Source organism: Diadema antillarum, unplaced genomic scaffold (assembly GCF_040938485.1).
Source record: "Diadema antillarum isolate AM-2024a unplaced genomic scaffold, OU_Dant_1.0 seq00000798_RagTag, whole genome shotgun sequence".
In the NCBI taxonomy this organism is placed as follows: Eukaryota; Metazoa; Echinodermata; class Echinoidea; order Diadematoida; family Diadematidae; genus Diadema; species Diadema antillarum.
In genome coordinates this window covers 369496-382276 of record NW_027271682.1, presented here as the reverse complement: position 1 = coordinate 382276, position 12781 = coordinate 369496, and the positions used below count along the sequence as shown (strand labels likewise).

Genomic DNA, 12781 nt, shown 5'->3' with positions numbered 1-12781 from the left:
CATCCAGCCGGACGGGGCAGTCCAGCACCCATTTCCTGCAAGCGGAGGCAACAGCCCGAGTCGTATAACTTTAAACGTCATTTTACGCAAGGAATTGGCAGAAATTTGACCCCTGAGGCAAGTGGGTTCGGCATTCTAATATTTAGGTCTTTTCCGTTTCACTTTTCTACCTGGGAAATCTGAAGGGTTGAGACAATAGAATAGCGGACAGCACGATGAATGGGGATCACAGAGACGGACCACTCTCGATTGGCGCGCCGAGAGATCTGGGCAACGAACCACGTAAGTGCCCGCAAATAATTCCTTTCTCTTCGCTTGATTTGCACCTGATAAAATGTATATGTGGCATTTGTGTGTGTGTGTGTGTATCGGGGCATCATCTTACGCAAAGAAGAATTAAATGAATAGTCAAGGCTATTTAATGCATGAAAATTGTACCAAATTGAAGAGTTATTGTATACTTATGATTACCAATGTTATTACTGATATAAGCATTACCATCATCATCATCATTGTATGACTCATAAATACATGTATGTCACGTATGTACGGAAACACGGTTGCTTCGCAATCAAAATTGGTTCTTATTTGATTTTGATTGATTTAATTCTTAACATTTGTAGATAGACAACTGCTGTGTTATTACTTCTTTGATATTTTTATTGCTTTCTTTAGAAGAAACATAAAAAAAAAGATGTTATTTTACTCACAAACTAGAATCAGGTTCTAAACTGTGCATACAGAATTTTGATTTTCTTTTAACGGGGGTGGGGTTAAACCTCCATTTATTGTATATTGCATATCGCTCATGCAGGGTGTTATTATCGTAATGTTTCGCTATTGTTGTGTGCTCTGTTCGTTTCATAATCATGATAATGTATTGTTTACAGTATCCTTTGTTACAAAGAAGAATAAGATGTATTTAACATGTTCTGCTAAAAATAATAAAAATAAATTTGAATTAAATGGAATTGAGTGAACGCATAACCCTTCATTTACAACTCCTTAATGCAGAAGTATTTTCTATTTTTTCCGTGCAACTAAACCTATAGGCAAATTTTCTTCATCATGATATTATGTTGATATTTAACGCAATCCCGGTCTTGAAATATCTATTTTGTCCATGGTGACGACCGGAAATGAAAAATCCTTTCTCAACGTGCTGTAGATTCTAAACATTTTTACCATCAATATTTTCTTTTTTATGTCTTTAGCATCAAGTGGCTGTAAGATTGACAAACTTCTTTTTTTTTTCTTTTTGATGACGTTGGATTATCGAAAAAAAAATACTATGAATAATATTCATTCTACTATAAACCGTATGAATATTATGAAATTTCACACGCTTGATTCTTGCTAGACGGAAAGCATTTTCATCTCCAAGAATTAAATCTCGGCATATGCTTACATTTGCATCCACAAATAATTCCTGTGCTTATAGGCAAATCAGTAAAAACCTGAATAAACCTTGTGTCATACGATAAGAACTATAGTGACGGAATGTGACAGAATGTTGTATAGAAAATCCCATCGTGCATGTATAATGTTCTTTCATAAGGGGGAGTTTTGACGAGCCAGATTCCTATCAACATATCACTCAATTTTCCCCCAAGTAAGCTGGCGATGAATAATTATAACTCCATACACTTTAGATTTTTTTTCTGTGTATGACTTTAACGTGGAAAAACATAAAACTCCTTGACGTCTGAAATTGATGTTGGAGGAGGGGGATGTTTGTCGCAAATTGACTTTGGACAAAACAAAATGACATGGGTATTAGTCTGCCGGGGAAAAGAGAGAAAATGCGGAGAAATGAATGTTTCATGAAACATTAGCGCGCATTTCCAACACCTTTCAAAGTCTACAAACTATGAAATCAGAGGAAAAGAGTCGCATTTACTTGGGAGCTTATAAAGACTGATGGGGGATAGAGGAAAAACATTATAACTTCCAGTGGATAATGTTTGGTTCCATCCTGATGTTTTCACGAAGTGATTGCAAACGATTTCTACTCCTCCAAACAGCGAATCCAAAGCAATCACTTCTCTTGGCATCTAATCTCACAAGGGTTTATCGTCTTTTTTTATACAAGTATATGGTTTATCATTTTTTTATACAAGTACCAAAGCGTAAAGTTGACTTTGAAAACCAAAGATATCTTAATACTCTATTACTACAAACAATTAAGTGTTATAATTGCACCAAGTGCAATTTAAAACACTTTATTTTGAAGTGCGTGAATGAGATGTAGTTGTGACGACGGAAGAATGGCTGACGTTGCAGTTGTTCACTTTGCCTTTTATCGCTTCCAAGCTTTGGACCCTGTTACAGGTCTTTTTTCGAGGGCTTGGGACGTAAACATAGCAGTGTTTAATCAGTGTTAATTGGTATTGATTTTCAGATTGTCTTAAAGAAACGGCGGTTGTTGTTTACATCAGCTAATGCAAACTGATATTACCATTACGGTTTCTGCATGAATAACTACGCAAAACAATTAAACTAAGTTATTTCCCACTCCCCTCAAAATCAATAAGTAATTAAACACAACACTGATAGTACAAAATGCCGAGTCTTATTGAGGCATTTATTCAATGTGGAAATAAAAAAAACAACAACAAATGTGACCGATATCTTGATTAATCAATTGGTTTAAAGGAAAATCTGAGAGTAACACTCACGAAACCATAGCTGCATGGATGAAAATGCGTCTAACACGGAGAAGGCGGGAAGCGTTTGGTTAGTGACCTTGACGTCACATTTATACAATATTTCGCAATATCACGTGACTTCTATTAGCCTGGTTTCCTCCATGGAAACCATTTCATTTTGGACAGGGTGTTTTAACATCCAAATTAGCAAATAGACATGACATGCCGAACTAAACCCCAAATTCATCACGAACGAAACAAAGCCACCTAGAGAAGTAATTTAATATACAACTTATAGATCTAATGGATTATTCACCAGCTAAGCTTGAAAATTGTGTTTCTTTGGAAGTCACCGTGTAAACTGCTAAGGAGCCAGTAGAAATAGAGATTATGCTCCGTCTCCGTTGTATGCACTTATTTTTTTTTGAAGTTTTTGATTTTCTCTTCATGGCTTTTCTTTTCAGATATTCCTTAAAGTTTATCCCATGATGCTTGATCTTGAAAATAATGTATTTAATGTAATGCGTCAAAACACTGGTCAGCGATTGAATGAATAATGATTCACTTTTCTTCAGTTCGATTCAATCTAATTCAATGTATTAATTTCATAGAATCACTTTCAAAATAATTACAGAGATGCGTGAGTCAAAGGAGGAACTCACGCAAAAGCATGGGGCTTGGAAATGGAGAGTTCCTTTATAATAAACTTTAAAATCAAAGTTTTGAATAAACATATACTAGTAGGTCAAATGTACATAAAAAAGGACTAGACTAGGATTACTACAGAATTAACAATAAATTATTTTATTAGACAAAACGAAACAAGCAAAAACTTAACTAGAGCAATAATGCGAAACAAAAACAAATATGCAGGATAATTGATAAAAGTTTGCAACTGATTGACAAATTGCCCTACATCGACGTAAATAAGCACTGAATTGATCAGTGTTTTAGTAGTAGCCATGATTAAAAAAAAAAATCATGGGCGTACATACTCGAGCAGGATTCGAACCTACGACCTCCTGATCACCGGACAGGCGTCATCTCCACTAGACCACCGAGCTTTCGCCCGAAAGCAAGTGTTGGTTCTAATCCTTATAGCATGCAGCGGGTACTGCTTTGTTATTCAAATTCATGAAATTCATGAATTTGAATAACAAAGCAGTACCCGCTGTGCTTATTTACGTCGATGTAGGGCAATTTGTCAATCAGTTGCAATGAAAACATCTCGACGGAAGAAATTCATGAATTTGATAAAAGTTTGTATGATAATTGCACAATTATTTTCTTCATTATTCAGGAGTATGAACATAGGTAATGAAAGTTGGGACTAAGCTACTTATATTTGGTCATAAATATTCAGTGTGTTTAACGGTTTTCAGTTTAGTGCTTAACGAATTTGTTAAATTGGACTGACAGATTTTAAGGAGATAAAGTGGTAAAATATGAGATTGCTTATTTCTAGTTTAAGAATATTGTTTCGTGGCATGAGAATAATAATAATCATTCAATATATAATCAGGCAAGAATGTGCAAACATACTTACCCATGAAAATACCAAGTTTGAATGAAATTCTGTCCCGAAGATTTGATATTAGTAATGATCACGTGACAAAGAATTTGTTACAGGGAAATATTCTAACCTTAGACCTCTATATACGCTATTTCGGGAAAGTTCGGAAAAATTAGCCTGCATTTCCAACAAAATGAAATATGTAATATGTATATATATATATATATATATATATATATATATATTACATATTTCAGGGTATTAACACCTCACTGTTAATATCACTGTGAAAATTCATTCGCACTGTCATCCCTGACGAAGGGGAGGCCCCCGAAAATTTGGATTTTGAATTAAAATCAAGGCAATGGGCATTTAATGCATTCTTCTATTGTGACATTATATATATGTATATATATATATATATATATATATATATATATATATATATACAAACATACATACATACATTCAAAGAGAGAGAGAGGGGGGAGAGAAGACATAAAAAAATGGTGTGTTTGGTTTTCACGGGTACTTGAGACATAATAACTTTTTGAGATGTTTTGACAAGATCAAGTGGACACCCAAGCTTAGATCTATACAGCGGAAAGGGTGGAAATGGAACACACCCTCCCACACAAATACACACACACACACACACAAACACACACACACACACACACACACACAAACACAATGTAGGTAAAGAGATAGGTAAAGCTAGATATCTGATGTGGGGGGGGGAGGAGGAAAAAGGAGAGAGAAAGAGAGAGAGAAAGATGATGATGGTGTCGGCAGATCTATGAAAGAAATGGCACCCCGATGCATAATTGGGTGTAAAAATTCATGTTTTTTCAGCTCATAATTTGGAAAGGGTGGCTGCTCTCACACCTTATTATCGCGGGCCGTAACTGGTTGGTGTATTGTACCCTAGGGCCATGGACACGGCCCTTTCTCTTAGCTCCTATTCTCTTCTTGTTTGTCTATGTCTTAACAGCTCCCGTCCCCATCCCACCCTTTTTGCACAGTCTCCCTCCCCCTCCCCCTCCCCTCTCCCTCCCCTCTTTGCCTCGCTCCCTGCCCTTTTCTCTCGCACTCTCTCCTTTTTCTCGCATGCTTCCTATTAGCTCTCACAACTGCTACATTTTCGTTGAGTTCTGCCAGTGCCCAGATTGTGTGTGTGTGTATTTGTGTGTGTGTGTGTGTGTGTTGTGTGTGTGCGTGTGTGTGTACATGTATTTTATTTTTCTCATGTCTTGGAATTCTCCTTTTTATACATTTTACATTTTATACGAATTATAATGGATATAGAAAAACATGTTTTAACGCAATATACGTATGAAATTAATTTGGAAGAAAAATAAATAAATCAAACAAACAAACAAAACGTGGCCAAGTGTTTTAACGTGTTTCAACGTGATATATCCTTGTTGCGCTTGTTGCAACATGGTCTTCCTCTTTTTCTTTATCTGGAGTCTTTCGTGCCCTAAAAGAGTTTGACTCGTCCCATGACTTCTAACTCCTCGTTTCGTCAGCTAACAGGCACAAAAAAAGAAAGAAAAGAAAACTAGCAGTTCATATTTGATTATGTGTTGGGCAATTATTGTAACCGTTGTGTTTTCATCGTATTCAGTGTTCTCATGGTATAACGTCTCTCTGATTTGTATCTGCTTTGTAGGTGAATGTCTTTCGACTATCTGCAAACCGGCATACTAACAAGGGAATAAGCAAAATCGAGTTTAGATGATCGAGGTTATAATGGGCCCGTGATAAATGTACTTATTGCAAAGAGGGCTAGATATCTGACCCACAGAAAAACAAAGAGAATAGAATAATGACGTAAGAGAAGGGATGATTCAATGAGAAAGAAATACTGGCATTTAGGGGAAATAAACAACAACAACTATAGATAAAAAGGGGTCAGTACGACGGAAAATCAATTATGAATGTCTTTCAAGAATTGTCTTGAGAAATTTGTACAGTTCCCAGATTTGAATTTGATGTAGTTTTTGCTTTGTTATTCAAGCGTACTTATCAAATACATGTATTATTCTAACCTGATCTAAAGACCGTTTCCTCCCCCCCCCCCATCCCTCTCTCTTCCTGTCACTGTTTCTTCTTTGCCAGTTTTATACTATTATTACCAAACTTATCTACTGTGTCAAGTCATTAATTATGTTTATTCTATGTTAAGGTGGGCTTTTACATTAATTTGCACTTCATTCATATTGAAGATTTTCCCATAATAACTTAAATATGTGATGCGATCAAATAATCATTTATTCCATGAAAAGTCGCATGCATATAAACAGACAGGCTGATTATAGATGCATGAATTATAATCATCACATCCTCTTGTTGGGACACATGTGGGCGCAATACTCTGTAAGTCGGTGGTGGCTGCCTATAAGAACTTAGAATTGGTATTTTCAGCTCCGGAATAAACATCGTTTGATGAATTGTTATATTTAGTTCACTACTTTCTTGTCTCCCTGTGAAAGAGGAGACAGATCACTGCAATACCACACAGAGAGCAGGGAATGTCGCGTATGTTGTAAATACTTATCGCACATAAACACACACACAAACACAAACAAACAAACAAGCAAACACTAAAACACAGGGACATAAACACACACAAACAAAGATATATACAAATATACACACTTTGAGGTACAACGAGACACGAACTTTCTATATGAACGTCCTGTGTAATGGAAAGTAAAGAGATACTAAATATGTACTACAGCAAGTATATCATAGAATCATACAATGTAGGCCCTCGATTCATTGGTGAGTAGATGAGTAATCGTGCGATTGTGTGAATGTGTGGGTGATGTGTATGAGTGTCTTACCATTTTCACTGACTTAGATAATCGATGTTATTGGGGCTAGGAACATGAAAATTTATCAAAAGTATCAGCAGGTCTGGTTAGTCTTTTGATCACTGCAAAAATAAGTTTTACTATCATGAAGTAGCGAGAATCTATACGTGTAACTAAGCCCGTAGATCACCAATGGTAATGTCATTGAATAGCAATTAGATGTATATCAAATGGACTTAAGATAAGGTTTTTACGAGCAATATCATAGATTTTGTTTTTCTTAATTGATTAAAGAAATATAATCACATTCATGAAAATGATTGCCAATATGGGTTTTAAACTCAAAACCAGGACATCTTTGATAGAAATCTGCAGTCAAATTATTAATACAAACTAGCTTATACACATCTTTTTTTTTACTTTCTATTTTTCTTGATGTTGAAAAAACGATCATGTACAGTGTAGGCTTAGGCGTTAAATCCCTCCTTGACGAGGGAGCACTGTTTCCCTATCTTAGTCTAGCTCAAGAAAACCTGGCTTTACATACATTCCTAAACTCGTTTCACCCTCAATATTGGAGAACATTTCTTTTTTTTTATCATTTCTGTAGGGTCTACCAGACAGTTACTGTACATCTGCATGCTATTAAGAATCAAGTACTGCTAGCGTGTTTCTCTGTGTGTAGGGGGGGGGGGGGGGGAGGTGGAGCTGTTTGGCTAAAAGAAATAAAGCAAATCGAAGAATCAATTAAAAGGACTCTAAGTCATTAGTCAGGCTTAATCCACTGCTCCGCCTTCTACCAAGCCGAGCTTATACCGACCCGAGAAGGCCCGGCTTAAAAATTCCATCAAATCTACATTGTAGCTGGAACTACATTATCGTAAACAACCTAGTGAGCACACAATTTGCCTCGTTTATCTGAAAACGGTTAAGCCCTAGAAAATTGACCTACCAGGGTAGCGCCGTCCGTAGTTTCTATCCAAGATAAAAGAAAAACGAAAAACGAAACAAATCAGTAATCATAACTTGAAATGCTAACATGTACGATTTGGATTAAGATTTGGAAGCAGAATGCAAAGTCATTAACTCTACAAACAAGGTACTGAACTTCTGTAGAGATCGAACAGCAAAATAGCTGCGCATTTTGATTCGATTCAGTCGTGCCTCCTCATATCTTCATGTTGATCTCACGCGGATAAACCTTCTTACCTGCTTGATTTCAGTCTAGATATCATCGGATAATTTGAGCCTTCGTGGAGGAAATCCGTACCGTAAGCTTTTGAAACTTCGCAATTTGGCAGTCGAAATTGATTTTCTTGTACGGCCTTGTTTTGGCGCTGATTTCAATTTCTGTCTGCAGATACCCTCGGCATACGCTCGGGGAGCTGTTACCAGCCTCCTTGAAGCAATTATAGCAAGGGATAAGCAAGGAAGATGTAATGCATAATACCAAAAGAATGAATAATATCAACATTACTCTAATATCATCAGAAGTAGTACTGATAATGGTGATGGTAATGAAGAAGATGATGGTGATGATGATGTACATGCATTATTGCTGCTATAGAGCCATCAATATCATCAACGTTATAAGTAGTGTCATTATTGATTATTATAGCAAAAAGAAATAACTTGTGATGATGAAGACAAAACAATCACTTGCATGGATAAAAATGTTGGTGATGACGATGATAGTAAGTTTTGTTTGTTTGTTTGTTTGTTTGTTTTCTACCGGGGGTACGTATTTCATTTTCACAGTGCACTGTGTTGATCAAGATCGATAAAGGTGGTAAAACAATTTGTCCAATGGCGTCAGCCAAAGTAAGGATTAAAATTCGTGATATTCTGGTACAAAATATTGTTCTAGTCACTTTAACTGTTATCAGTACAAGTACTAATCCTTCCGCCACTTGATTAATGCCTTTTAACCCAAGTGTAGAATTCTTTGAAGGGCAGATATCGATGCCTTTGCTCATTATCTTGTGTTGTGATTTGTAATTAAAAGTGTTCAAGCAGTTATTAAGTTTGATCTTCACTACAATTGACGATAGCTCAGAGATGAAAATCTTGAATGTCTTTAGCTTACACTCAGGCTTTGGCTTTATTTTATTTTGCCATATTTGTTTTGTGTATCATGTCAGGATTTATTTTTTGGAGTCATAACGATTTGGCCTCCCTATGAATGAAATCAACAATTATAACAAGACAAAGATGGGATTTAATCCTGTACACCTACTGTCTCCCACTACTTAGAGCGCCAAGAAGTGCGCCTATTAAGTGGCAATCCTTTATGTGGGCTGTCAGTTCTAGCACTAATGGCTATTGAAAGGTCTTCTGGTTGCTTATGTTTAAGAGATACCGTAGTGCCAGTTTCTTTCAGTTTGTTAATTAATGGTACTGTTTACCATTGGGAGCAGTAATTTAAAAAAATGTTCGAGATATATACATTTGATGCATAATACTTATAGGTCAGTTGTATCACAAAACATCCTACCACGTGTAAAATTTCGAAATAAAGCCACAAATATAAGGAGATATCACTGATTCTCTCAATAAACCATAACTGTACACAGTTTAGTCTAGAAACATTTTTATTATTAACTGTTGTTCACATTTTGTATATTCAACAATACTTAACATAAATTATACTGATTCAATTTTTTACATTGGATATTTCTATCCGTAACTCACATTTTAAAGCTATTTTGAAGCATTAAAGCTGTTTTTTCTTTGTTTCATCTGTAGAAATTAATGGTTAATAAGTTTCTGGGCGAAAGACAAAAAAATAGCAACAGATAATGGATCTAATGTCAAGAAATGCTGATGCTATTATTGTCTTCTCTGTATACCTAACGCAAGCCGCATAGTACACCTTTCTTATTTTAATCAAAACAAACAGGAATGATTAAATGCACCACTACTTTCCTGAGAGTAAAACAATACCGTCTCACTGAAGTTAAGTTAGTTTATGTCAAAAACAAGTGGACAAAATAACAGTTTGATTCAACTACACCATCAGGTCCTGAAACGACAAGAACATATTTCCTGCACTGATATTGTAAAATTGACAAATAGATCGATTGATCGACCAATGGATAGATAGATAGTGGTAGATGGGTGTGATAGAGGAATATGATTTATGAATTGATTGATGGATTGATGGATGGATGGATGGATGGATGGATGGATGGATAGATAGATGGATGGATGGATGGGTGGATGGACGTTCAACTCAGGGATGGATAAACAGAGGAAAGAATTCGAGTGGTTAGAAAGAGAGAGAGAGAGAAGAAAGGATAAGGAGAAAGAGAAAAAAGAGAGAAACAAGGAAAACTGACGACCTCATTTTGATCATTTGTTGGATATACGGACAGTAATTAAGGTAATTTTGAATCTTGTCCGACTACTATCTGACTGAACATAACATGCTTCAAAAGATAGACGCCATATTGAAATCTATAACATAATATCTCACGGCATAGAAACAGCTGGTTCTTATGAGAAAACAGTCAAGACCTTGAATGGGTTCTTAAAGGGATCGACAGTACGTATGTCGACTTTTAACTGTTTTGATAATGTACGGGTTTTTTTTTTTTCTTGTCAGAACGGCAGACATGTTCAGCTATAAAGACGACGGATTTTGCCGTTACGATTTCTGCACATCCGCTCTTGTTCTGATGCCGTGTCATAGCTATTGTGGGAGGCAAATCATCCGAAATGATTGCAGCAATTAATTCCGGCCCTTTGCAAGTCTATTTCAGCATTACATATCGAGCGACACGGTTGCGTTACTTTTTCCCTTATCATTTCCTAAAAAGTCATTAAAAATATCCATAAATCCAACTTGATACCGTTGCAAGGGTTGCATGACACATGACGCAAAGTGAAAGATCAATAATGTGGTGTAAGACTTTTCGTGCTTAATTTACCTCTGATAACAGGGCAGCGAAGAGACGTATTAACATCTGTTCTTTTTCCCAAAGAGAACTGGAAGAGAAATCTAGGAGAGACAGTATTCACAATCCATCAGGCGTCACTAAATTGCGGTTATAATGGTCCTGTGTACATAAGAAATCTTTTCATCTTGTGCCAAAGAAAATATGTTTTCAGGTGACTTCGGGAATCAAAAGCAATATTAAACGAGAAGCCATGCACGGCAGCGAGGATACTGGACTCACTGTTAATGATAGTTATTATGTTCCTAGATATTTGAGATATCTGTGGTTTTTGCTTTGGTTGGATGGGTTTGGTATTTTGTTGGTAGTGCTGGTTGCGTGCGTGCTATTAGTGGTGGAGAATGGTGGAGTAGTTATGGAGAAGTTGGTGCTGAAAAACGATGCTGATGGGGAAGATGTGTTTGGTGGTGGTAGTAGTAGAAGTTTGGCGAAGTGATGGAGACCGGGTTCATGTAGGTGGTGAAAGATAGGAATCATGCAGAGAAAGGAGACGGATGAGATGCATTTGATAAATTATTATAAACTTTATTTATTTACCTTTTTATGCTGAACCCTAGACGTCCAATCATTAACTAAGAATTATTCAGTTCCCCTCTGTACACGTAGGATAGTGTGTCAGAGGATTAACTGTCATCGAATTGAACCCAGGATTAACTATAGCATTATTTTCACTGTTAGTAATCCAAGCTAGCTTATTGCGGTATATTGGAACGAGAAGAGAAGAAAAAGAGAATTCGATTCTGAAAATTCGAAATTGAAGCTGAAGGGAGACCCTTGAGGCACTACTGACGACTTACTTTGATGGTGCATGGTTGTATTAATCATAATCAAAATGTCAACGACGCAAGGCATCAATGATAAAAGTGATTATGACTAAACGATATTTTCCTCATATGAACGATGAAATCAACCCGGCAGTTGAAAATTTCTGTAAAGTGTGGTTTTTCACAAGTTGATCAAATATCAACATTGACGCATTTAACTACTTCGTCGCTCTCAATTACTGTTTTTGTGATAAGTTAACATGTTATTTTTTCTTCTTTCTGTCTTTTTTTTCACGAAACGGTTACACTCAATATTTTGCCATTTGAGTGCTGGAAGAAAACGATCATGTACTCAAGACATTTGGAACTGGCAAATAGTGATCTCAAAAGTTATTACTGAGCGGGCGCTGAGAGTCCGCTTTGTCGGTACTCGTGGGAGTCAAGAGGTTTTCCGAGTGGATCCTCCGCGGTAGCTGCTACCCTTCTTCTGAAGCCCTGTCCGCACCAAGAAAATAAGAGGGAAGAATAGAATGGCGTGTGCGGTCTCGATACTCCGTCGTCACGGTTTAAGTTGCCTGGAGGGCGTGTTGACTTTTTGAAGTAGCATTGACAGAGAGCGAATACATTTGTCGAGAGGGGAAAGAGCCTAATCATATCAAGGCTAGAGTGGGGCGCGTGCAAAGGGTCACCGCTGCACCGCTGCGACTCCCCTCGTTCGATTGATGGCGACGGGTGATGGAGGAATAAAACGTGGAGGGCATCACTTTGTAAGTGGATGCAGGGAGGTTCGGGAGCGGAGCCGTCAGAAAGCGCTGCGTGACTGTCGCAGAGTCCGCTAATTGGGGTTCTAGATGGGTTTGAGGCGACAGGCACGGATGGAAAATTAAATCAAAAGAAGAGAAGGGAGGTTCTGGGGAGCAATATCTGCACAACGCCACTCCCGATCGAGTTTGACAGAGGAAAACGGGGGTAGAGAAATCACAAGAAAATTTTGTTCAAAACGCGCTCGGCGGCGCAAGTGTTTATTCAGACGTAGTTGTTTCCCGTTTGATTTTCTGGGTTTGATGTAGTTAAGAGT

At 37.1% G+C, this 12781-nt stretch overlaps 1 protein-coding gene across 1 annotated transcript in view; it reads left to right on the top strand.

Moving 5' to 3' along the window:
• The first annotated feature begins 215 nt into the window (after nt 1–215).
• LOC139739362 (photoreceptor-specific nuclear receptor-like) overlaps nt 216–12781 on the top strand; it is a 43719-nt gene continuing 31153 nt past the window's right edge. Inside the window, exon 1 of the mRNA XM_071649981.1 lies at nt 216–282. Coding sequence (XP_071506082.1) covers nt 216–282 — 67 coding nt within the window. The remainder of the gene's footprint in view (nt 283–12781) is intronic.